Source organism: Periophthalmus magnuspinnatus, chromosome 7 (assembly GCF_009829125.3).
Source record: "Periophthalmus magnuspinnatus isolate fPerMag1 chromosome 7, fPerMag1.2.pri, whole genome shotgun sequence".
NCBI lineage: Eukaryota > Metazoa > Chordata > Actinopteri > Gobiiformes > Gobiidae > Periophthalmus > Periophthalmus magnuspinnatus.
Genome location: NC_047132.1, coordinates 33,080,577 through 33,107,206, shown reverse-complemented (window position 1 = coordinate 33,107,206; position 26,630 = coordinate 33,080,577). Strand labels below are relative to the sequence as shown.

Below are 26,630 nucleotides of genomic sequence, written 5' to 3'. Positions count from 1 at the left end.
AAGAATTATTCAGATCGTCGCTTTGATGTTTTAGGCCAAAAACTCAAATGTTTAAATTTTCAGCATCAGGCTCCAGTGACCCAGATTTACTCCTGCAGCTCACACAGCGGAGAGTGACACAAGTCCAAAATCTATGTGTGGATTTGTATAAAGTCCATTTACTGACACTGTTTTATTTACTTACACAATTTTATTTTTATTTTATTTTATTTTTTTTATTTACTTACACTATTTTATTTTATTTTTAATTTATTGTATTATTATTATTATTATTATTTTAATTTTTATTTACTTACATAAATTTATTTTATTATTTTGATTTTGATTTTATTTTTATTTACTTACACAATTTAATTTTTGTTTCATTTTATTATTTTAATTTTTTACTTTATTTATTTTTATTTACTTACACTATTTTATTTTATTATTTTGATTTTATTTTTATTTACTTACACTATTTTATTTTTATTTTATTATTTTTATTTTATTTAGTTACACTATTTTTATTTTATTTTATTATTTTTATTTTATTTACTGACACAATTTTATTTTTATTTTATTTTCTGACACTATTTTATTTTTCTGTGTTGTTTTATTCCTTTGTTCATTTTCTGTCAAACATTTTCTTTGTGTTTAGTTGGACGTCAGACTCCAGACGTCAACGTGGAGCCTTAAAAATAAACTAAACTGAGTTAAATCCTGATGCTAAAATGGAAAATTATGCAATTCCAGACTCCCACAGATGAACGCTGCTGTCGTGTCCTTGAGCAAGACACTTCAGGAAACGTCCAAGGTCAAAAGTTTCATGTTTTGTCTCTGTCTCTGTTTTTGATGTGACTTTCTGTTGTTTTGTTTTGTTCTTTTCTGTTGAGTCTGACCAACCTGAGGCCCGGGACAGTTTGACTTTGTCCTTCAGTCCTGTAGCTCCAGACTCTGATGTGATGTTGACAGGTGAGGGACAGGTCAGTGACAGGTGAGGGACAGGTGAGGGACAGGTGAGGGACAGGTGAGGGACAGGCGGCCCCTCAGAGCTCCACAGATGGAGGCTGTTTTACCTTCACGTGTCTCTTTGATGAGGTGTTTGTCTTCTGTCTTCTGTCTCGTTCTGTTTTGTTTCTTCTTCTTCTTCTGTGATTCTGTGTTTTCTGCTTCAGTTTCATCCAAATCCTGGAGCAGGAGGATGTATCAATTATTCAGACATGACACAACAAATGGCACGAAGCGTTTTACCCCAGAAATGTGTGAGACCAGGTCCAGATCAAACTGTCCCCGTCCTGTGGAAAGTGTCACGATTAGACTTTACATTTTTATGATGTTTATTTTTGTCCCGGGATCAGTGACTTTTGTCTTTTTACAAAAAGATGGGGATAAACTGTCCGTTTTTAAACTTGTGTCGGTCCAGACTCAGACTTTCCTCAGGACTGTCTCTGTGCGGGGACAGAGGGACAGAGCCGTGACATGTTTGAGACTCAGTCCGGAGCGCGCGCCGTGCCGCGGGCGCACAGAGGCCTCATTCTTTGAGGACAGGGGGTTTGTCCTCGTGGACGCTGCGGGGTTGTGTCTTTTCATCAGGAGGTTTTTCCTCTAATCACAGGCCCCGGGCTGCACTTTGAGCTCGTGGCTCTTGAGAAAACACCGCGCGTCTGATTCTCACGACACAGAAAAACCCACAGACCCGAGGACCGAGGACGAGGACTGTGTCTTTGAACACGGATACGCGCACAGGGCTCGTCCGTGTCCTCTGTGCGCGCGCACTGAGCGCGGGGACATTCCTCTGATTTAAACTTGAGCCAAACACAAAACCAACCACAGCGTCAGAGGCGGAGACGGAGCCGAGACCCAGAGACAGAAGGAAACTGTGAGAAACAGAGATCCACGCGCGACACGGGACATGGAACATTTGAACTGAGGCAGAGCGGGACAGGAGTGGGGACAGCAGCACAGTGGACACAGAGTGGATAAAGTGTGGACATATTGTGGACAGGAGCAGAGTGGACACAGTGTGAACATCAGCGCGGAGTGGACACTGTGGACAGGAGCGTCATGGCTGTAGATGGTGAGTGTTCAGGAGCCTCTGTTTGTCTCAGAGGACAGAGACACAGGACAGAGACACTGGACAAACGGGTTTCTCTGGTGTGATGCGCGCGGTGCCTTTTACGCACGTGCGTCAGGACAAACACGTTTTTAGTGTCAGAGATTTACAAATGAAACACACAACACAACCTGTAATGAAGTGTAGCTCTGTGTTTGTGTTTGTGTTTGTCTCTGTGTTTGTGTTTGTCTGTGTGTGTGTGTGTGTTTGTCTCTGTGTGTGTGTTTGTCTCTTGTTTAACGTGGATAAATATTTGTGTATTTTTGTGTCAAACAGTTTAAATTCAGCCTTAAATGAATCAACTTGAGTCAAATGAAACTTGAACAAAAACACTTCACACACAGACTGTGGAAGTTTGAAGCTCAGAAAACACACATATGATCAGTGTATGTGTGTGTGATCTGTGTGTGTGTGGATGTGTGTGTGATGTGTGTTCTCCTCATGTTCAGATCTTCTAAAACACATCTCACACTTCTTACATCTGAAACGTTCTCTCCCGCTGCAGATTTTTCTTTCAGCATTTTATTCTTTTGTTCATTAAAGATGATGACGATGTACAGTATCACACACACACACACACATACACACACACAATGTACAGTATCACACACACACACACCCCGACACACACACCCCGACACACACACCCACACTCTGAACCCTCGACTCTTTAAACCTCCTGTTTCACACAAACTGACTCCTGTAGTTTTGAGTCGTTCTAATGCTGTTTCCTCCTCAAAATCAGACCTGGAGTTGTGTTTTGTTTCATTCACACGTTTGACTCACACTTTATTATGAGTCTGTCACATCTACAAAGATCAAAACACTCTGTTCCACCTTGTGATGTCATCATGTGGTGATACAGGAAGTGCTCCACTGTGTTTTTAAACTCCACACACCTTCATTTCTAGAATCATTTGGATCATTTCAGTCCTGGATTTTCTTTCTGTCCTCCTCTTCTCTCTTTTATTAGATACTTTCTGCCTTTTCTTTCTTTTTTTAATTATCCCCCTTTCTCTTCTTCTATCACTCTCTCCTTTTCTCTTATAATCCCTCCTTTCCTCTTTCTCCCTCTGTCTGTCCCCTTCATCTCTCTCTTTCTTCCTCTATCTCCCTTTCCCATTTTCTCTCTCTCGCTCTCTTTTTCTCCCTTCTCTCTATTTTTCTCCATCTCCCTTTCTCTCTTTTTCTCCCTTTCTTTTTCTCCCTCTCCCTTTTTCTCCCTTTCTCTCTTTTTCTCCCTCTTCATTTTTCTCCCTTTCTTTCTCTCTCCCTTTCTCTCTTTCTCTTTTTTTCTCCATCTCCCCTTCTCTCTCTCTTCCTCTCCCTCTCTCATCTCTCTTTCTTTTCTCTCGTTCTTCTCTTGAATCATTTGTTTCTCTCCTGATCTAAAGTTAAAGTCGCCGTTAAAAACTGTTGAAAACTCCCACTTGATGACATCACAAGGTGGAACAGAGCGTAAACAGACGAGTGAAACGACGTAAATCCATAAATAAAGTCATAAATTTAACATACGGAGCTAAACCTGAGACCAAAACATCCACAAAAATATGAACTTCACTTTTGGACCATTTCAAAATCGTGTAAAACTTTAAAACTGGTGTTCAGTGTTCGTCCTCTGACTTGAAGGTTGTCGGTTTGAATCCCAGTCGACATAAACATCATTTGGTTCGTTGATGTGAAGCGTTTTGAATCAGGGGCGTCAAGCACAATTTCATCAATCCACTCACCTGAAGGATCGTCAGGAGCACTAGACTAACACGGTGTTTGACCTTTCACCTTCAGAACTGCCTTAATTCTACGTGGCTTTGATTCAAGGAGCTGATTCTTTACAAATGTTGGTCCATATTGATCAGAGCATCTTACAGTTGATGGAGATTTGTGCATGAAGCTCCTGTTCCACCACATCCCAAAGATGCTCTATGGGGTTGAGATCTGGTGACTGTGGGGCCAGTGTAGTTCAGTGAACTCAGTGTCATGTTCAAGAAACTAATTTGAGATGATCTGAGTTTTATGACCTGGAGCATTATCCTGCTGGACGTAGAGGAGGAGGATGGTACATGGTGGTCATGAAGGGATGGACATGGTCAGAAACAATGTTCAGGTCGCCCGTGGCATTTAAACGATGCCCAATTGGCACTGAGAGACCTAACGTGTGCCAAGAAAACATCCCCCACACCATTACACCACCACCACCACCACCACCTGCACAGTGGGAACAAGGCATGATGGATCCATGTTCTCATTCTGTTTACGCCAAATTCTGACTCTACCATTTGAATGTCTCAACAGAAATCCAGACTCGTCAGACCAGGCAACATTTTTCCAGTCTTGAGCTCGTGCAAATTGTAGCCTCTTTTTCCTATTTGTAGTGGAGATGAGTGGTGCCCGGTGGGGTCTTCTGCTGTTGTAGTCCATCCGCCTCAAGGTTGTGCGTGTTGTGGCTTCAGAAATACTTTGCTGCATTCCTCGGTTGTAACAAGTGTTTTTTTCAGTCAACGTTGCTCTTCTATCAGCTTGAATCACTCGGCCCATTCTCCTCTGACCTCTAGCATCAACAAGGCATTTTGTATTTATTTCTTAATTGAGTTACAAATATCACATATACATTTCCATAGATGTAAAAATATGGCTGTGTAACATTTTAAAACAGTCAAACCTTTTAATTTGTGGGCCACATAAAATGAAGTGGGGGGGGGCCTTGAGTTTGACACATGTGCGTTAGATTAAAGAGGATCCATGTTACGTGCTGCGTGTATTTTATATTTATACTTGTTTTTTTACGTTTGACCTGGTGGGGGCGGCTGTTTTGATTTTTTGTCTTTTGTTTGATTAGTTATTTTTTGGGATGTTTTAGTTTAGTGACGACGGCGGTGGCGGCGGCTTCTACGTCCGTGTGCGGTGTTGACCCGGTGCTGCGTCTTTTAGTTCTGTTTGGCTCATCAGCGCCACCTTTCTGTTGTTTGGGACAGAAGAAGGAGGAGGTTTTGACCATTTTAACCCTCAAATTCATGAATTATCAAAGCCTTGGTCAAGATTTCTGTCTTTTTTTTAAGTATTTTTGTTCTTCTCAGGACATGAAACAACATTGTGAACTGTCTGTAAAATGAATTAACTTGTGTTTTATTGTAAATATACAGACACATGTTTCTTTTTATGCTTTGAAAAAAACATTTCAACAATTTTGGGGGAAATTTCAACACTGTTTAGGTGAAATAAGAAAACCAATCAGAGGAAATTCACTTGCAGTTACACCGACTGACCACTGAATTGACCTCAATGGAGCGTGGCAGCAGAGAGCACTCTCATAAACCAATACATTAAGGAGAAAGTTCTGTTTTAGTCGCTTTCCACTGCAGTGACATGCACCAGAGGGTTAAAGTAAATCAAAATGAACTTAAAAAAACAAATGATTTAACTTTTCGTAACCCGTTTGTCCACTTTAATGTGTTTGATCCACGTGTCATAAAAGTTTCTATATTAACACGTGTTCATAATCCTTTATTTACATCAGTTTTGCATTTCATTGTTTTAAAAATATCCCAGTTGTCGTGTTGAGCCGTGTCTGACTCACCGGACTCGAGACGTGAGCGTGTTTTCCCGAAGCAGGTCTGAGCTTGTGTGTGTGAGCTCACCTGTGAATGTCGAGGCCTGAGGTGTGTGTGTGTGTGCGTGTGTGTGTATTTGCTCTTTCATGATCACTGTCTTTTAACCCGTCTTACTCACTCCTCTGTCCAGCTGCTTCCAGTTTCAGTTTCTGTCGTCCGGCGGTGGAGTACAGGGCGCTGCCGGAGGACTTCAAACAGCTGCTGAATCGTCGCACGGGCGGAAACCTCACCTGGCACAACGGGCGGGGCAAAGCGGCGAACAGGCCGGTGAAGCTCCTGCAGCAGCCCGGCACCGAGGCCCGCCAGGTAAGGACACGCCCACCACGCCACGCCCACAGAGCTGAGAGTAAAACAGCTGGAGGGGAGGGGCCATTTTGTTATTACGGTGCAGTTATTTTTCAGTGTAAACCTCGAATTCAGCGTCTTTTTTTTCCCCGGACTATACGTCGCTCTGGAGTATAAGTCACAATAAAAAATGTATAATAATGAAGAAAAAAACATATATAAGTCGCATTTTTGGGGAAATTTATTTTACAAAATCCAAGACCAAGAACAAACATTTTATCTTTAAAGTCAAGTTCCAATAATAATAATAAAATGTGGACCAACAGGCTGAATATCAGTACATCACGCTAACGCTAATGCTAACGTAACACATTTATATTTATTCAGCTCCATGAAGCACAGACAGAACTGAACACGTGTCTGGTTTGTTAACGTAAGATATTAACAGTTAATCAGATAAATAAAGAAGAAAAAACAACAAGTTTACTCTGGATCTCACTCCAAATCAATAAATCCACTGAATTCTTCATCCTCGGTGTCGCTTCTGAATAACTCCGCCCACTCCAGAGGAAGATGAAGCGTCATACAGAGTTTCATTTTAGGGGCGTTTTTGTTCAGTGTTTCTCAGATGTACAATTTATAATCTGGAGAATGCGGTAAATAAATGGACATGGGTAACCTGCTTTCTGAATAGAAGTGATCATGGGTGCACTTCCGGTTCCATCGGCTCCAATTCACTTTCTATTGAAAAACCGTGTCCCCTCTGTCTGTACCTGCTGCTGTCAGACTCATCATTTTGGTCATCTGGGGTTATTTTGAGATTAGTTTTTAAGTGTATTTATTTATATATATATATATATATATATATATATATATATATATATATTTTTTTTTTTTTTTTTTTTTTTTTGAGGTTTTATTTTAGTTATTTTTATTTATTTATTTGTTATTTGGAGGTGTTTTTTTTCTTTATTTTTGTTATTATTTTGAGGTTTATTTGTTTGTTTATTTTAGTTATTTTAAGGGTTTTTTTGTTGGTTTTTTTTTAGTTTATTTATTTATTTTTTACTGTCTCCTCTCTCTGTCCCTGCGTCTGTCAGACTCATTTTGGTCTTAAATGTTCGTATTAACCCTCTACATGATCCTGGGGTTTTTATTTTGAGTTTATTTTTTTCCTTTTTTTTTTTTTTTTTTTTTTTGTTATTTTGAGTTATTTTGTTTGTTTTTTAGTTTATTTTTAACTTTTTTTTTGTTATTTTGAGTTGGGTTTTTTTATTATTATTATTATTATTAGAAATTTTGAGTTCATTTTTGAATTTTTTTTGTTATTTTGAGTTTTTTTGTTGTTGTTTTTTTAAGTTTATTTTGAATTGTTTTGTTATTTTGATTTTTTTAATTTTTATTATTATTATTTTTTTGAATATTTTGATGTTTTTTTGTTGTTGTTTTTTTTATTTTGAGAGTTTATTTTTTGTTTTGTGTGTCCTCTCTCTGTCTCTGCTGCTTCAGACTCATTCTGGTCTTAAATGTTCGTATTAACCCTCTACATGATCCTGGGGTTTTTATTTCACTATTGTGTCTGTAAATCAAGATCTGAACATTAATAACAGACAAATCAGGTCCTTCTTTCCCCGAGGTCGCTCCTGTTAGCGTTAGCAACAGGTTTGATTGACAGCGTTGCTAAGCGCCTTCTCCCTGCTAAACCAGTGGTGCAGACGAGAAGGGGGCGTTACCTTCAACAGCCTCGCTCCTGATTGGCTCTTTGGTTGCTATGGTACTCGTGGTCGTAATCCCAAATATGGAACTTTACTCCAGATTAGCCGCTACACCTGCTTTAGCCTGGATGAGCTTCATTTGGAGCTGAAGCTGTGGTGACGTCGCACTCACTCCGTCACTTCTTTACACAGTTTGTGGTTTTAGCTCAGCTCTGTTTCTCTGTTTAGTCCCAGAATCTCTGAAAAACATATTACATGAGTTTATTAAAGTGGAGCTACGGTCACATCGTCATGACATTTGGACAAAATAATCCTGATGATGAGGAACACAGCTGTATAACCTCACACCGGTTTATGCTTTTCGGTCTAGACCAGTCCAGAATGTTCCAGGTGGGTCCATGACAAAAGAAAACCGAATTCTGTGAACGTTTTAAGACCGAAGTGACTTGGATGAGCGACGAAACGGGTTCACTTTTAAAACTTTTGACAGAATTCAAGCTTTTTTTTGATGCTTAGTTTGCAAAAGAAGCTTAATTCATGATGAAGACTGTACCGAATTTGAGCAAAATAATGGAGAAAGATTGAGAGTTTGAGCGCGACGTCGTTAGCATACGTCTTACTCTGCCTCAGCCTCGTCTTTGCCTCGTCTCCTCAGATCGGCCCCATTGTTGCAGAGGGTCTTTGTTAGTGCAGAATGGACTCTGCTCTTTCCCCAGAGGCTTAGACTCTAACAGCCTTTTAGTTTGGCTTTAAATAACTCTGGTTTTTCCCTCCGCCATTAGGCCCGGACAAGAACAGTGACTACACAACAGAGCGCTGACCTCACGCACAACCGACCGGGTCACAGCTCATGTCCACAGACGGTTTATATAAATGGACAGAGCTAACCTGCTAGCCACTGTGTTACAAATAAAAAGTGATCATTTGTGTCTCCTCTCTCTGTAACTGCTGCGGTCAGACTCGTCATTTTGGTCTTAAATGTTTGTATTACAGTTGTTCTGCGTCCTGATTGGCTGTTGGACTGTAGACCATTGTGTCGTGCGTCCTGATTGGCTGTTGGACTGTAGACCGTTGTGTCGTGCGTCCTGATTGGCTGTTGGACTGTAGACCATTGTGTCGTGCGTCCTGATTGGCTGTTGGACTGTAGACCATTGTCCATCAGTCTCCTCCGTGCCGTGTCTCCTGTCCAGTACAGAATGTGTTCAGACAAATTTACATAAACGTTGGATCTCAGTGTGACTCTGAAGTGCTGTACGTTTGCGATTTGTTTTCTCCCCGACAAAACCCACAATGTCGATGAAACGTTCTGCACCGACAAAGACGCCTACGAAGGTTTGAACTTTGAGAGAGTTTAAACGAGAGAGAAATGTGAGAAAATGTTAACGCCTGTGTGAGAAAAGTGTATAAAGTGTGTGGTGAGGGGTTTTACAGACAAAAACAGAGAGAATAATGTAAAAAATAAAGATGATACTTCTCTGAGTTATTTTTAGAACTTGACCCCCGCGATAAACGAGGGACCAGCGTATTGTGTCTGTAAATCAAGATCTGAACATTAATAACAGACAAATCAGGTCCTTCTTTCCCCGAGGTCGCTCCTGTTAGCGTTAGCAACAGGTTTGATTGACAGCGTTGCTAAGCGCCCGCTCCCTGTTAAACCAAGGAGCGTTAACTTAAACAGCTTTGCTCCAGATTGGCTCTTTGGTTGCTATGATACGTCTTCACACAGTCTATCAGTGGATACACATTCTCTTAATCCGTGTTCATTGGTCTTCAGGTTTTTTTCTCGCCGCTCTGAGTGTTTTTTGCTGTGGCTCACGTTAAAGTGGAGCTGTTCTGTGCAGAGAGGCGGCACTGGCCTCATTTAGAGCCTTTGTTTTTGCCTGTGAAAGACTCTTTAAAGAGCTGCCACGAGCTGAGGCCTCCATCCTCCACTGGACCGAGCCGTAACAGTGCGCACAGAGGGGGGTTTGTGCGTTTGCTCCCGATGCGGCGGTGGTGGCGGCGGCGGCGGGGTCGTGTGGTCAGTGAGAACCGCATCAGAATGACTCAGATATTTAAGTGCCCTCGTCTCACAGAGCGGCCACAGTCTCCGCAGGTTAAACGAGTTCTAGTTCAGCTGGAGAATTCTGAAAATGTTGATTGTAACTGTGACACATACTTTACATAACTGCACTCGGCAACAGCCACGCTCCAGATGAACCTATTTGAGAGTAAACTGGAGGAGAAGTGTGATTTTTCTTGCGTTGTTTTGCCATTTTTGTAGCGTGGTAAATCCAGATCGATCTCTCAGCCCGGTCAAACGTGATCGCCCAATCAGATCTGTTTATTTCAGTGACGAAGGAGCTCATTGGTCGCCTCTCGCAAAATAAAATCACATTTCTCTCGCCCCAGAAGAGTTTAAGATTCGCTCAGTGATTCTGCAGAAATCCAACATGTTTTTCATCGTTCTGTGATGTTTTTTTACCTTTTTGAACCAAGCGTGTCCCTGATTGGCTAATCCACCTGTCAATCACACCCATTTGAAAACAGGGAGGGCGTGTTCTGGATGTAAGATTCTGTTCTGTGCTCATTTCAAACACGTTCAGAGCGTCACCGTTTCAGAACAGACATCGGCCAATCGTATTTAACACGGATGACATCACTTTCTATCGGCCAATCGTGTTTATCGCAGATGACATCACCGCTTTTTACAGGGAAACCACATTTAGCGCAGATGACATCACCGCATTCTATCGGCCAACCGTATTTAACATAGATGACATCACCTTATTTTATTGGCCAATCATGTTTAACGTAGATGACATCACCACATTGTATCAGCCAATCGTATTTAAAGCAGATGGGGGCAGATTTAACATTTGTGAATTTATTTTTTTGGATATTCAATGGCAAAGTAGTGTCTCTTGCGCCCTCATCTGGCAGTATCACATCATCACACTCTAGAATCTAAAACCCACCGTAAAAAACTAACACAACAACCCAAAGCATCTCAGAAATATGAAATAAAACTGCAGACCCTTTCGTTTTTTTAATAAATTGGGTCAAATGTGCAGAACATGAGCTGATCAGGGGGAGTCGGCGGGGGAGGGGCAGCGGGATTCTGTCGTCCCCGTGCCGCAGGGTCTTAGGGGCCCAGATTTGGACCCTCTCCCTGTTCATTTACATAACAGGAGGGGGCCCACGTGAGGCTTCTTGTCCCGGGGCCCCACGTTTCTGTCTCCGGGCCTGTCTCTACCACAGTTAGATCAAAGTCTGTCGCTTTAATCACGAAATCGACTCATCGTTCAGTGTTTTAAAGCTGGAATTGTACATTTTGGGGCTCGATGTTCGATTTCTTTGCGATAATTTGGAGATTTTTGCAATTTTTTAAGTAAAACGATCAGATTTGAGCTGGAGAAAGTTGAATAAATCACTTCTCTGGCTAAATATTGGTTCGTTTTGCTGCTTTTTAATGACACTGTTTATTTAAAATTCTCCTAAGATTCTCCTGCTTTGTGACGGAGCCGTGAAGTCGTTCAGTATTACCGTTTATCCCGATATTTCTCTGTACCGAGCTTCCTCATGTTTTATCGCGGCAGTTCCAGTTACATCCTCTGCATGTTCTCAATTAAATAACCTCTTCTGCGTGTTCCGTCATTGCTGCTGTACTTTCTGAACTTACAGAAAAATTAGATGTTTACCCGAGGCTGCGGCGTTTGATGTGCGGGGATAAGGTCACCATGGACTTTAATGATTTTCAAACCTTTTTAGCTCAACAGGGGACCGCCTTGTTAGCTTTAGCAGCATCAGAATAGCTCGTTCCAACAAAAATAACAAGGCCCAGATGAAGAGCGTGTGGACATCTGTGTAATATTATGGGAACATTTTGGTCTTTGTGTTTAGTTTTCTTCTCTTTGTCTGCAGTACCACACCAGTGATAATTATGGGATCTACAACACCAGCCCGACGCAGCCCAGCCTCATGCGGCCTGTGGTGCTTTGGACGCAGCAGGACGTGTGTAAATGGCTGAAGAAACACTGTCCACACAACTACCTGACCTACGTGGAGGCCTTCTCCCAGCACGCCATCACAGGTCAGACACGCGCACAAAACACACGCACGAACGCACAAACACACAGGCTGTACCGACGGTGTCCCGGTCACATGGGCATCTATGACTGTGTTTCAGACGACATCACAACATCCCACAGACTGACTTCAAAATACTCACTAAAAGCTACAAAAACACACTAAAAATGACATAAAACACAGTGAAAACTTCAAAATACACACTAAAAACTACAAAAACACAGTAAAAATGACATAAAATACAGTACAAACTTCAAAATACACACTAAAAACTATAAAAACACGCTAAAAATGACAAAAACACACAAAAAACTTCAAAATACTAAAAACTACAAAAACACTAAAAACGACAAAAAGCACAAAAATGACACAGGAAGTAACACTGTCGTCCTACAGCTGGACAATGATTATAAACGTGTCTCACTATTGTGTGTTAAGGCCATAGTGTGTTTATATAAATGGCTATAGCTAACCTGCTAGCCGCCGCGTTCCAAACAGGAAGTGATCGTGAGCGCACTTCCTGCTCCATCGACTCTGCTGCTTCAGACTCATTCTGGTCTTAAATGTTCGTATTAACCCTCTACATGATCCTGGGGTTTTTATTTCACTATTGTGTCTGTAAATCAAGATATGAACATTAATAACAGACAAATCAGGTCCTTCTGTCCCCGAGGTCGCTCCTGTTAGCGTTAGCAACAGGTTTGATTGACAGCGTTGCTAAGCACCCGCTCCCTCTTAAACCTTAGTGGTGCGGACAGGATTTGAGTGCGTTGCTAAGAAAAAGGGCGTCGCCTTCAACATCCTCGCTCCTGATTGGCTCTTTTGTTGCTATGATACTCGTTAGAACTGCTAGCCTCGATTTTTACTAGAAATTTGAGAAAGTACATTTTAGATAATCAGCTTTTCCACATCAGTTTAGTTAATTTGTTCTGTCTCACTGTAAAAACCTGCACAGAACTGATTTTAAACAGGTTTGGACTATGGGAAACAAACTGCGCTGGACATGAGGACATTTATTGTGTTTTTCTGCTGATGTCAACGATAAACTGTTCGTCTTATAATGTAATTGTACTGAAACGTGTATTTTAACGCGCGCTCACTGCCCAGCTGCTGCACAGGGAGAGAAACAGAAGCTAAATCTGGTACAAATCGTCTTTTTTTTTGTGTAAGATTAATAGATTTGCACACGGTCACTTACTTCTTTACACAGATTATGGGGCGACTAAAAATAATATTATTAAAATGTAGATCCTTATTGTAATACTAGTGAGTTCTTGGGTCTCATCACTGACAGAAATCATCAGGTTTAACATTTGTGACTTTATCTTTTGGAGATTTCAGGGTAAAATACAAAAAAATCAATAATAAAACTGACTGACTGCTGCCCCCCTGTGGCAGTATGACGTCATCACACTCTACAATCTCCAAACCACCGATAGAACGATTCAGCTTTATTTAGTTTTTCCTCTTAAAACCATAATAAAGATGCTTTTTAGTGTTAAAGGTGCACTGCGTAACATTGGCGGGGGTCCTCTACCTGCTCGTTTCCATGGAGATGTGCTCGCTTTTGTTCACTTACACATGTTTTTATTGCTCAAGAGAGATTTTGAAGAACTTTCGTGTTGTCCGTGAACACGATCTCAAACTCCTCGCGGCGTTACGTGCTCGTCTCCATGGCGATAGATAAGTTTAATGCCATACTGCGGAATAAAGAATGGCATCTACGCGGAGACGAGGCCGTGGCAGATCCTCCAGCAGAACGGCCTCACAGTGATGCTCTAATTTTAACAACTCCATTCAATTCAGTCGATTAAAGGTCACATCTCCACAGATCTGACCTGTAACTTGGCCCAGTAACATCATCCTCTTGTAGTTGGTGGTTTCAGCCGCTAGAAGGTGATGATGTGATGCTTCCAGAAGGGGGCGCAAGAGCCAGTTTTTCCTGTTGATTATGTTTTATTTTACCTTAAAATCTCCAAAAGGTAAATTTAAAATAGTTAAAAATAAACTTAAAAAAGCAACAAAAACCCCCTCAAAATAAAAAAAAAAAAAAAAAAATCAAAAATGAACTCAAAATAAAAAAAAAAAAAAAAAAAAAAACTCAAAATAACAAAAAAAAAGTTAAAAAATAAACTAAAAAACAAATAAAAAAAACCCTTAATAACTAAAAAAAACCAGAAACATTTAAAACGTGGAAAAAATAAACTCAAAATAAAAACCCTAGGATCATGTAGAGGGTTAATACGAACATTTAAGACCAGAATGAGTCTGAAGCAGCAGAGACAGAGAGAGGAGACAAAAAAAACCAAAAACTAAATAAAGAAATAAAACTCAAAATAAAAAAAATAAAAAAAAATCAAAATAACTAAAAAAAAAAAAAAAGTCTGACAGCAGCAGGTACAGAGAGAGGACACAAAAAACAAAACAAAAAAAAACTAAACTAAAAAAAAATTAAATAAATAAATAAAACTCAAAATAACAAAAAAAGTTTAAAAAAAAACTCAAAATAAAAAAAAACAAACCTCAAAATAACTGAAAAAAAAAGAGTCTGACAGCAGCAGGTACAGAGAGAGAGGACACAAAAAACAAAACTAAAAACTAAAAAAAACCTAAAAAAAAAAAAAAACTAAACTAAAAAAAAAAATTAATAAATAAATAAAACTCAAAATAACAAAAAAAGTTAAAAATAAACTCAAACTTAAAAAAATAACTCAAAATAACTAAAAAAAGAAAAAAAGATGAGTCTGACAGCAGCAGGTACAGAGAGAGGACACAGTTTTTCAATGTAAAGTGAATTGGAGCCAGAGTTGATGAAGCTGGGCCATGATCACTTCCTGTTTGTAATGCGGCGGCGAGCAGATTAGCCATGTCCATTTATATAAACGCTCTGTGCCCTAAACCAAAACCCGTCTCTAGCTGCAGTTTTCTGGAGCTGGAGTTTGTTTTATCGGTTTATTCTTGTCCAAAGCATCGTTTTTTACAGTCAAAATGTTTTTGTGTTTTCAAAATAATAACAAAATAATTATAAAAACACAGCTTCCAACAAGAACATACAACATTTTTCATTTGTCAAAACGTTTTGAAATGAAAAAGATAAAATTGCTTTAAAAATTGATTCAAAAACTGCTTTGTCTTTTTTTTTTAAATCACAAATATTGGTCCATGATTCAAAATATATAAAGTTAAAAACACTGACTACAGCTTCAGATATTCTAGTTGTATTTAATGGAAAATTATTGCAGGAACAGGAACCAAAAAATGTTCAAGGAAAACCAGGTAAACACAATTTAAATCAGCCCTATTGAGTCTTTATGGTTCTCATCTCTGTTATAATTTACACATTTTAAATCACAATATTCATCTAAAACCACTGAATAAAAGAAACAAGAAAACTGCGGTGTCCATTGGAGCTGACGTCGCCGTAAACGTCATCACCACAAAGCGCCGCCTGCTGTAGCGCCCCCTATGGACAGAGGCACGTCACACTAGAGCAGCACGTTTTAAAAATATGTACCAAAATGACGACGCGACGCTGCAGAATCCTACGAGAATCAACGATTAAGAAAATAAAACTGGAGAAGGAAGAGCGGACGTCACAGTGGGCGTGTCCCAGTGGACGTGTCACAGTGGGCGTGTCACAGGAGGCGTGTCACAGGAGGCGTGTCACTCAAGGGTAAATGAGAAGGAAAACAACTAGAACATGGTCAAAAGTTCTAGAACACATGTGTCAAACTCAAAGCCCGGGGGCCAAATGCGGCCCACCACATCATTTTATGTGGCCCGCGACGAGGTAAATTAAATTGTATGACTGTCTTAAAATGTCAGTTTATCAGGAGATACTCAGTTACACAATCGTATTTTTTACATCTATACAAATTTGTGTGGAACCATTTTGCTGATGTGGCCCTCGGTGAAATTGAGTTTGACGCCCCTGTTCTAGAAAGTCCATTTTTACAGAATAGGTCTGATTTAAAGGTTCCTGATGTGGTTCCTGATGTGGTTCCTGATGCGGTTCCTGATGTGGTTCCTGATGTGGTTCCTGACCCTGGTGCTGACCTCGCCGGGGGGTCGGGGGTCAGGTGCAGTTGTTGTCAGGGGCGTGTCTTTAACCCTTGGTGCTGTGTCCTCAGGCCGCGCTCTGCTGCGTCTGAACGGGGAGAAGCTGCAGAGGATGGGGCTGGTGCAGGAGACGCTGAGGCAGGAGCTGCTGCAGCAGGTTCTCCAGCTGCAGGTCCAGGAGGAGGGACGCAACCTCAGACTCCTCAGCACAAGTGTGTGGCCTCCATCAGCGTGTGGACGGGGCTCTGTGTGGACGGGCTCTGTGTGGGCGGGGCTCTGTGTGTGGACGGGGCTCTGTGTGGACGGGGCTCTGTGTTCACGGGGCTCTGTGTTCACGGGGCTCTGTGTGTGGACGGGGCTCTGTGTGGATGGGGCTCTGTGTGTGGACGGGACTCTGTGTGGATGGGGCTCTGTGTGTGGACGGGACTCTGTGTGGGCGGGGCTGTGTGTGGGCGGGGCTCTGTGTGGACGGGGCTCTGTGTTCACGGGGCTCTGTGTTCACGGGGCTCTGTGTGTGGACGGGGCTCTGTGTGTGGACGGGGCTCTGTGTGTGGGCGGGGCTCTGTGTGGACGGGGTCTGTGTGTGGACGGGGCTCTGTGTGTGGACGGGGCTCTGTGTGTGGACGGGACTCTGTGTGTGGATGGGGCTCTGTGTGGACGGGGCTCTGTGTGTGGGCGGGGCTCTGTGTGGACGGGGCTCTGTGTGTGGACGGGACTCAGTGTTCACGGGGCTCAGTGTGTGGACGGGACTCTGTGTGTGGACGGGACTCTGTGTGGACGGGGCTCTGTGTGTGGACGGGGCTCTGTGTGTGGACGGGGCTCTGTGTGGACGGGGCTCTGTGTGTGGACGGGGCTCTGTGTGTGGACGGGGCTCTGTGTGGACGGGACTCTGTGTGTGGACGGGGCTCTGTGTGTGGACGGGGCTCTGTGTGGACGGGGCTCTGTGTGGGCGGGGCTCTGTGTGGGCGGGGCTGTGTGTGGGCGGGGCTCTGTGTGGACGGGGCTCTGTGTGGACGGGGCTCTGTGTGGACGGGGCTCTGTGTGGACGGGACTCTGTGTGTGGACGGGGCTCTGTGTGTGGACGGGGCTCTGTGTGGACGGGGCTCTGTGTGGACGGGGCTCTGTGTGGACGGGGTCTGTGTGGACGGAGCTCTGTGTGTGGACGGGGCTCTGTGTGTGGACGGGGCTCTGTGTGTGGGCGGGGCTCTGTGTGGGCGGGGCTCTGTGTCGGCGGGGCTCTGTGTTCACGGGGCTCTGTGTGTGGACTGGACTCTGTGTGACTCTTCTGGTCGGGGTTGTCTCCGTGGAGATGTTATTGCTTTACCTGTGATGATGTTCCGCAGTATGGCATTAAACTTATGTATGAGATCAAATGAGTTTATTTGAGATGGGACGGTGCAATTTTATAAAACATATGATTAAATATGAGTAAAAAAGCCCAAATTATCCAAGAGACGATGAAACAAACCGCGCATTTACTCCACATGCACTTCATACTTACGACACAACAGCCCATTAAAGGTCACATCTCCACAGATCTGACCTGTAACTTGGCCTAGTGACATCATCTGCTCGTCTCCAGGAGGGAACTGGTGGTTTTCAGATTCTAGAGCGTGACGATGTCGTACTCCCAGGTGGGGGCAGGACGCCGGCTGTGTCCAAATGTCCGCCCCACAGCTCCTGACCTCTGACCCCTCACTCACCCCACAGCTCCTGACCCCTGACCTCTGACCCCTGACTCCACAGCCCTGGACTCTTTAGTGGACTCTGTAGAGACTCGTTCACGGAGAGATTTGGACTCACAGCTCACTACACTCAGGTCATGTGACTCAGGTCATGTGACTCAGGCCATGTGACTCAGGTCTGGGTGAAAAAACTCTAAAGTCTAAACTCTGATAAAAGTTGATTTGTGTCATAAATAAAGCTCAGATTGGACTGACACACGTATTTATGAACTAATAATCATCAAACAGGTTTATGTCAAACTGAACCTCACATAAATTCACTGGATTATTCTTTTTTTTTATCTAAGATGTTGAAATTCTGGCTCTTTTAGCAGCTCAAGCTAAAGTGGCTAACGCTAGCACCTCTACACAGCAGCGGTTTATTTAAGAGTTTTATTCATCGTCAGGATCGTCACTGCGATAAACCAGCTTCAGTCTGCTTCAACTGGACATTTGGACAGCACAGAGTGATGCCTGAACAGCGCCCCCTGTTGGACGAGTGTGGAAATTCAGACACAGCGTCACAATTAATATAAATATCTAAAATGTAAATTCACAGATGTTGAACCTGATCATTTCTGTGACTAAACTCGAGATGTGTGGTGATGTCATCTGCGTTAAATCTGATTGGTCGATAGAATGCGGTGATGTGATGTCATACTGCGGAATAATTCAGTCAAAGCTTTAACATCTCCAGGGGAAAAACAGGCGGTGAACCCTCAACCTGAAAAGTTACGCAGCGCCTCTTTAAGTATGAATTTGTACTGATGTTGTTCTTTTCCGCAGCTTCTTTCGGAAACATATCGTAGCGTTTGGGAGACCGGCGCCATCCGCTACTTCAACAGTTGATATTTTACGACTGGAGTGGGACGTTTCTGCTGTTTCCATGGAGACATCGAACACTGCCAAAAACACTGCCAAAAACATTTTAAGATCGTCTGAAAACTCAAGAAAAAATACAAAATGTGTCTAAACGGCACATTTTCAAAGCTCAGATTAAAGTTGAACAGTGATTCAGACAGAGCAGTGCCCCCAGTTAGCATCACAGCCCCGGGAAATGTGGATTACATCAGCAGCAAAGTGTCAATAAAAAAGACTGGAGTCACTGGATGTTTACTGAAAATAAATAAAATGTGACGATTCTGCAGGAAAAAATGAGGAAAATGAAGAAAAAGGACAAAGACGAGACAAAAGATGAGATAAAAGACAAGAGAGAGACTGAAAAAGACAAAAAAGAGAGACTGAAAGACAATCTGCTCTGTACCTTTTACTGTAAATGTTTCCAATTCTGTGTCTAATATTTGTGTTTTTTATGTCACTAAATAAACTGAACAAAATCAGAATCTGAGTTTAAATGTGTAAAATTTTAATGTGTAAAATCCTGTCCGTGGGTCACGTGATCGGCCTCTTCCTGTGGTCACGTGACGTCCTACGTACGCAGCGCTGAACTCCGTGTCCCATGATGCAGTGCGGCTCGGTGCTGTTTTAATGGCCGTTGTTTCCTGCGGTGAGCGGCCGATGGCTCCGGGACATCGCCATGGAAACGGAGTACGGGAGAAACCTGTCCTGCCGCTCGGACAGGTACACGCGCCTGTGTGAGACACTGAGACTGAGACACAGAGACACCGTGAGACAGAGACACCGTGAGACAGACACAGAGACAGAGACTGTGACCGCAGATCCACAGACTGTGTGTTTGTGTGTGTGTGCCACAAGATGAGCCACAAACCACAGGAACAGGACGTCTCTGTGTCTCTGTGTCTCTGTGTCTCTCTGTGTCTCTCTGTGTGTGTGTCTCTGTGTTTGTGTCTCTGTGTGTGTGTCTGTGTGTGTCTCTGTGTGCGCGCGCGCGGGTTTGTCCTTTAATCGTGTGTGTTACATCAGTGTTTCTCTCTGAACATCCATGTTTGTGTGTGTGTGTCAGGTTTAAATGGAGCTGTGAGATTCACTTCAGACACACACACACCCCCCCCACACACACACACACACACACACACACACACACACACACACACACACACACACACACACACACACCCCGAGGAGGAGCTGTGTCATGGTGTGTGTCCTGTGTCTGTTTCATTTACGTCAGAGTCACAGAATCAAACAGTGACAGGAGAAAGTGTCTTTAATGAAACATCAGAATAAATTTAAACATGTTCAGTTCACTCAGGTCTGTAGTTTATTCAAACAGCTGTCGACTCTGCTTCAGCCCGCCCCAGCCCGCCCCAGCCCGCGTCAGCCCGACTCAGCCCACCTCAGCCCACCTCAGCCCGCCCCAGCCCGCCCCAGCCCGCCCCAGCCCGCCCCAACCCGCCCCAACCCGCCCCAACCCGCCCCAACCCGCCTCAGCCCGCCTCAGCCTGCCCCAGCTCATTTTAGACTATATGCCAGGCATGACTAAACTGTGGCCCAGGGGCCAAATGTGGCCCTCAGACCATGTTTTCTTGGCCCATATCACCTTAAACTTTTTACTTTAACGAGCCCAGAACAAATATGAGAGTCTGAGGATAAAGTCCAAAGTTTCAGTTTAACTTTAACAGATTTAAAGTTAAACTGTGGGACGAGCCTCAGGTCTGTGATTATGTGACTCTAAGTGAGAAAAGTGTAGACACTGTGTGTGTGTGTGTGTGTGTGTGTTGTGTGTGTTGTGTGTGTTGTGTGTATCTGTGTGTTGTGTGCTGTGTGTGTGTGTTGTGTGTTGTGTGTGTGTGTGCTGTGTGTGTATCTGTGTGTTGTGTGTGTGTTGTGTGTGTGTTGTGTATGTGTTTTGTGTGTGTGTGTGCTGTGTGTCTGTGTGTGTGTTGTGTGTGTGTGCTGTGTGTGTTGTGTTTTGTGTGTTGTGTGTGTGTATCTGTGTTTTGTGTGTGTTTTGTGTGTGTGTGTTGTGTGTGTGTTGTGTGTGTTTTGTGTTGTGTGTGTGTTTTGTGTGTGTCCATCAGCTGTGTCTCTATTAATATCGTCCAAGCGGCTCTAGAGTCACAGATCCTCTTATCCACCTGAGACAAACGGAAACACGACAGACGAGGGACAGGACTGAGGGACGGGACTGAGGGACGGGACTGAGGGACGGGACTGAGGGACAGGACTGAGGGACAGGACTGAGGGACAGGACTGAGGGACAGGGGGAGGTCAGGGGTCAGGGGACCATGAGGTCTGAATCAGATCAAACTCTGAGCGACTGCACCGGGGCCAGAATCTCCGGCTGCTGGGCCCTGAGGTCTGACCCCAGGTAAGAGACGACTGGAGACTGTAGGCCTGAACCTCCTACACCTCCACCGCCTCCTCCTACACCTCCACCGCCTCCTCCTACACCTCCACCGCCTCCTCCTACACCTCCACCGCCTCCTCCTACACCTCCTCTGCCTCCACCTCCATCTCCTCCTCTTCTTCTGTCTCCTCTTTCTCCTTCTCCTCCTCTGTCTCCTCCACCTCCCCCTCCGCCTCCTCCTCTTCCTCTTCTTCCCTTAAACTGACTGAACTCTACGTTTTATGTGACTTTTTATGTAGGTTCAGTGACAGATTATTTTGTTTTTTCCACTGGACTAAAATAACACATTTCTATTTAACGTTATTGTTGTTTATATTTGTTTATTTTGTTTTTAAAAGTCGTCTGTGGGACATTTTCAGTTTGAATCTCAGAGTTAAAGCTGCACAAAATCAAAACATCTGTAATAACGACACATCTGTTTGTTTTTTTTCTTTTATCTGTGGTTTAGAGTTTTACAAACATGTTCTGAAACTCTTTGTGTTTCTTCATATTTTCACTTTTCTCTCAAATGTTTTTTCCGTTCGTTGTTTATAATCTGCTCCTTTAAACTCGTGTGTGTTTTTGTTCCATGGCGATAAACTCCAGTCTAACGTGTGACCTCTGACCTCTGACCTCCTGTCCTGTCCGCAGTGGGAGCGGGGACGACTCTCTGGACCGTCTGCTGCCCCCTGCTGGAGCCGCTCGCAGGAGGAGCGCGACCTCCATGAGTAAAACGGAGCCTCCTCTGCTCCGCACCGGGACCCGCACCATCTACACGGCGGGACGGCCGCCGTGGTACGACGAGCACGGCACCCAGCCCACGCAGGCCTTTGTCATCGGTATGACGCTAGCAGGAGGCATGTTACTGTCTACAACTATGCCACAAAACTCTATTTTTACACATAAACACTTTACTGCCCCCTGCTGGACAAAAGTAGACACACACTGAAGAGGAGTGAGAACTGGTCATGTATTTGGACTTTTTAGTGAATCTGCCGTACGTCTCCAGCAGGGGGCGATGTTTAGTTTTGGTCAATCTGCTGTCGACAAAATCCACACGAAGCTTCACGTTAGCACTTAAACGCAAAAAAACGGCTGCGCTAAATGTGACACAGCGCTGTCTGCGGCGAAAAAGGAGGAGTTTGGAGTAAAGTCACAGTGGTCCCTCGTGTATCTAAAAATAACCCACAAAAGGTGAAATCCGCGAAGTATCATCTTTATTTTTTACATTATTCTCTCTGTTTTTGTCTGTAAAACCCCTCACCACACACTTTATACACTTTTCTCACACAGGCGTTAACATTTTCTCACATTTCTCTCTCGTTTAAACTCTCTCAAAGTTCAAACCTTCGTAGGCGTCTTTGTCGGTGCAGAACGTTTCATCGACATTGTGGGTTTTGTCGGGGAGAAAACAAATCGCAAACGTACAGCACTTCAGAGTCACACTGCGTTGGTTTCCAGGGCTGTGTGTCGTCGGTGTTGTGTTGTTGTGTGTAACATTGTGTTGTGTGTAACATTGTGTTGTGTTGTGTTTCCAGGCCTTTCCGGGGGCAGCGCCTCAGGGAAAACCACTGTGGCCAATAAGATCATCGAGGCTCTGGACGTGCCTTGGGTCGTGCTGCTGTCCATGGACTCGTTCTACAAAGTGAGACACACACACACACAGACACACGGACACACACACACGGACACACACACACAGACACACACACACAGACACACACTCCAGGGCTGGACGACGTGGACAAAGACTCGTTTAAGTGTTTTAGGCGTAAAATGAAGAGTTGGACATGAATGTGAAAAATGTTAATATCCATTTTTAAATCTCCTGGTTTATTTTCTTCAGATAAAAACATGAACAGATTGAACCTGATTTCGTGTTTGAGTGAACGAGACGCGACGTTATAAAACTTTACATAAAAAATACAATTTCAACTCATTTTTTTTCAGGGACTGCAGATGGAAAGTAGCAGTAGCTAAGTCTGGTGCAAATCATCTTTTCCTTGTAAGATTAATGAATTTGTACATGGTCCCTGTCAAATAAAGAATAAAGAAAGAAAGAAAATAACAAACAACAAAATAAAAAATAAAATAAAAAAAATAAAATAACAAAAAAACCCAAAAAAGTTAAAAAATAAACTCAAAATAAAAAATACTCAAAATAACTAAAAAATAAAAATACTCAAAATAACTAAAAAAAAGAAAAATACTCAAAATAACTAAAAAAAAAAGAAAAATACTCAAAATAACTAAAAAAAGAAGAAGAAAAAAGAAACAACTCAAAATAACTAAAGAATTTAAAAATAAACTCAAAATAACAAAAAAAAGATAAACTCAAAAACTAAAATAATAACTAAAAAAAAATAAAAATGGGAAAAATAAAAAAAAAATAAACTAAAAATAAAAACCCCAGGATCATGTAGAGTTAATCTGAACATTTAAGACCAAAATGAGTCTGAAGCAGCAGAGACAGAGAGAGGGGACAGTTTAACAATAGAAAGTGAATTGGAGCCAGAGTCGATGGAACAGGAAGTGCGCCCATGATCACTTCCTGTTTGTAGCGCGGTGGCTAGCAGGTTAGCTCTGTTCATTTCTATAAACTGTCTATGGAGAGACACTGTCCCTCCGGCGTGTCCCGCGTCTTCCCCGGGACCGTCCTGTTCCGTTTACTCCGTCTCATTAGTTTGATTTTACAGGTTTTGTCGCCGGAGGAGCAGGTTCTGGCAGCGAGTAACGACTACAACTTCGACCATCCCGCGGCCTTCGACTTCGAGCTCCTGGTGGCGACGCTGCGGAAACTAAAACAGGGTAAAAGTGTGAAGATCCCAGTGTACGACTTTACGACGCACAGCAGACACAAAGACTGGGTGAGTGTCCAGAGTCGGAGACATTCAGACTTTATTATGAGTCACATCTGCAAAACGCTCTGGTCCACCTTGTGATGTCATCAAGTGAACAGAGACTTTTACCTTTAGACCAAGAGAGACGGAAACAAATGAGAAGAGAGAGAAAAGAAAGAAAGGGGAGAGAGAGTGAGAGAAAGAGAGAGAAAAAGAGATAGGGAGGGAGAGAGAGAGAGAGACTGGAACAAATGAGAAGAAAGAGAGAAAAGAAAGAGAGGGGAGAGAGAGGGAGAGAAAGAGAGAAAAAGAGATAGGGAGAGAGGCGGAGATAGGAAGAAAGAGAGAGAGAGAGATAGGGAGAGAGAGAGAGAAAGAGAGACTGACAAAGAGAGAAAAAGAGAGAGAGACAGAGATAGGGAGAAAGAGAGGGAGAGAGAGAAAGAGAGACAGACAGATAGAGGGAGAGAGACGGAGATAGGGAGAAAGAGAGAGAGAGACAGACAGAGAGAGACAGAGATAGGGAGAGAGACAGACAGAGAGAGAAAATGAGATGGAGAGAAAGGGAGAGAGACGGAGATAGGGAGAAAGAGACAGAAAGAGAGACAGAGATAGAAAAAAGATAGGGAGAAAGAGAGAGAGGAGAAAGAGACAGAGATAGGGAGAAAGAGAGAGAAAAAGAGATGGAGAAAGAGAGAATAAAAGAGAGAGAGAGACAGTGAGAAAGAGAGAGAGCGAGAGAGAAAAAGAGATAGGAAAAAGAGAAAGAAAGAGATAGGGAAAGATAAAAAGAGAGAGAGGGATGGAAGGGGTCAGATTGGGGGAGAAAGAGGAAAGGAGGGATCATGAGAGAAAGGGGGAGAGTGATAGAAGAAGAGAAAGGGGGATAATTAAAGAAAGAAAGTAGCTAATAAAAGAGAGGACAGAAAGAAAATCCAGGTCTGAAATGATCCAAATGATTCTAGAAATGAAGGTGTGCGCAACACATTTATGAATCGAAATACGACTGAAGTAATGACGAGGCGGTGGCTCAGTCAGTAGAGTCTGTCTTGCTGTTGATAAACGCTGCCGTCGCGTCCTTGAGCAAGACACTTAACCCCCCTCACCCCCAGTGTCTGTGTGGTGTGATTCCTTGATGTAAAGTGCGTCGAGAGCTTTACTACATAAAAACGTGACCATTTACACCACATCAAACTCAAGGCCCGTGGGCGAAACGTGGCCCACCATGTCATTTTATGTGGCCCATGAGAAAGTAAATTTAAAGGTTTAAGTCTATGCTGATTCACGCATTAAAGCAGCATAGATTTATGAGATTTTTCCCACAAGTGATATTGAGAAATATTTATAAATAATGATCCCAAAATATCCAGGAAGAGGAAAAGTGATGCAAATGGAAGGTGGTTTCAGGAGAAGAACTGTGTGTCTTTTGTTCTGAGGCGTGTTGATTGTCAAAGATTACAATCTACGTCTACATTTTGACACCAAACACAGAGCTAAATGTGCGCGTTAGCCTTCAGGAAAAACAACAAATTGTCAAAGAATTAAACGGAAAACTGCACAATGAAAACCAGACTGCAGCGAAACGAGCGTTGAGTCGTTTTCAGAAGATACAGACTTTCAAAATGTCACTTTATCAGGAGATACACAGTTAAACATATTTTTTACATGTTTTTTAAGCTCAGAAAAAAACACCTTTTAATGTTTTCTCCCTTTAGAAAAACGTGTACGGCGCCAGCGTGATCATATTTGAGGGAATCATGTCCTTCGCCGACAAACAGCTCCTTCAGGTAAATGTTCAAACTGTTTTTTTTTCTTCTTCATTTAACTGAAAAATCCCCAAACTAAACAAGTCTTTTCTGTCTGCAGCTCCTGGACATGAAAATCTTCGTGGACACGGACTCGGACATACGATTGGTCCGGAGGCTACGCAGGGACATCACGGAGAGGGGGCGGGACATCGAGGGCGTCATCAAACAGTACAACAAGTTCGTGAAACCGGCGTTTGACCAGTACATCGAGCCGGCCATGAGGCTGGCGGACATCGTGGTGCCGAGAGGTGAGACGGCGAAAGTCTGAGAGTCCAGGGGGAGGGTCAGGGCCAGAAACACAGAGACCACGAGATAAAACAAACTGTTCTAAAGAAATATGCAAAAAAATCAATTAAATTAAATGGAAAACTATATGTAAAAATAATTAGGTGTTTTGATCGGTGAAGCACAGTTTTATTTTCTTTTTTTAAATTTATTTATCTTTTTTCCTCCATTTACGTTTTCTCTATATCGTCTTTTCTCTTTCCTCTGCCGTCTCCACTCAGACCCCCAGAGTCATGGAAATATCACACACATACACGCACAAAACACACACACGTACACACACAAATACACGCGCAAACAAAACATACACCCATACAAACACAAACGAAACACACACACATAGACACACAAAACACACAGGCAATCACAATCAACACACACATATACATGCACACACAAAACACACAAATACATGCACAAATACACACAAATACACGCACAAAACACATGCACATACACACACAATCAACACACACATACACGCACAAACAAAACATGCACCCATACAAACACAAACGAAACACACACACAGACACACAAAACACACAGGCATGCACAATCAACACACCGATATACATACACGCACAAAACACAAATACACACACAAACACACACACAATCAACACACACACAATCAACACACACACAATCAACACACACATATACACCCACAAACAAAACATACACCCATACAAACACAAACGAAACACACACATAGACACACAAAACACATGCATGCACAATCAACACACACATATACATGCACGCACAAATACACACACAAATACATGCACAAAACACATGCACAAAACACACACATAGACACACAAAACACATGCATGCACAATCAACACACACACAACACACAAAAAAAAGGTGGAAAAATGTATAAATGT

At 42.8% G+C, this 26,630-nt stretch overlaps 2 protein-coding genes across 2 annotated transcripts in view; both read left to right on the top strand.

Annotated features, from left to right (window-relative positions):
* Nucleotides 1–1,915: 1,915 nt before the first annotated feature.
* On the top strand, nt 1,916–18,411 carry samd10a (sterile alpha motif domain containing 10a). Its single transcript, XM_055223022.1, has 5 exons — nt 1,916–2,056; nt 5,831–6,006; nt 11,604–11,772; nt 15,899–16,039; nt 18,338–18,411. The coding sequence occupies exons 1-5, from the start codon at nt 2,044–2,046 to the stop codon at nt 18,358–18,360; spliced, it is 522 nt and encodes a 173-aa protein (XP_055078997.1). The 5' UTR covers nt 1,916–2,043; the 3' UTR covers nt 18,361–18,411.
* A 625-nt stretch (nt 18,412–19,036) lies between these two features.
* Nucleotides 19,037–26,630, top strand: part of uckl1a (uridine-cytidine kinase 1-like 1a) — a 16,953-nt gene continuing 9,359 nt past the window's right edge. The window contains exons 1-6 of the mRNA XM_033969216.2: nt 19,037–19,132; nt 21,453–21,640; nt 22,340–22,446; nt 23,498–23,668; nt 25,357–25,428; nt 25,508–25,697. Of these exons, the coding sequence (XP_033825107.1) occupies nt 19,089–19,132; nt 21,453–21,640; nt 22,340–22,446; nt 23,498–23,668; nt 25,357–25,428; nt 25,508–25,697 (772 nt within the window). The 5' untranslated portion in view covers nt 19,037–19,088. The remainder of the gene's footprint in view (nt 19,133–21,452; nt 21,641–22,339; nt 22,447–23,497; nt 23,669–25,356; nt 25,429–25,507; nt 25,698–26,630) is intronic.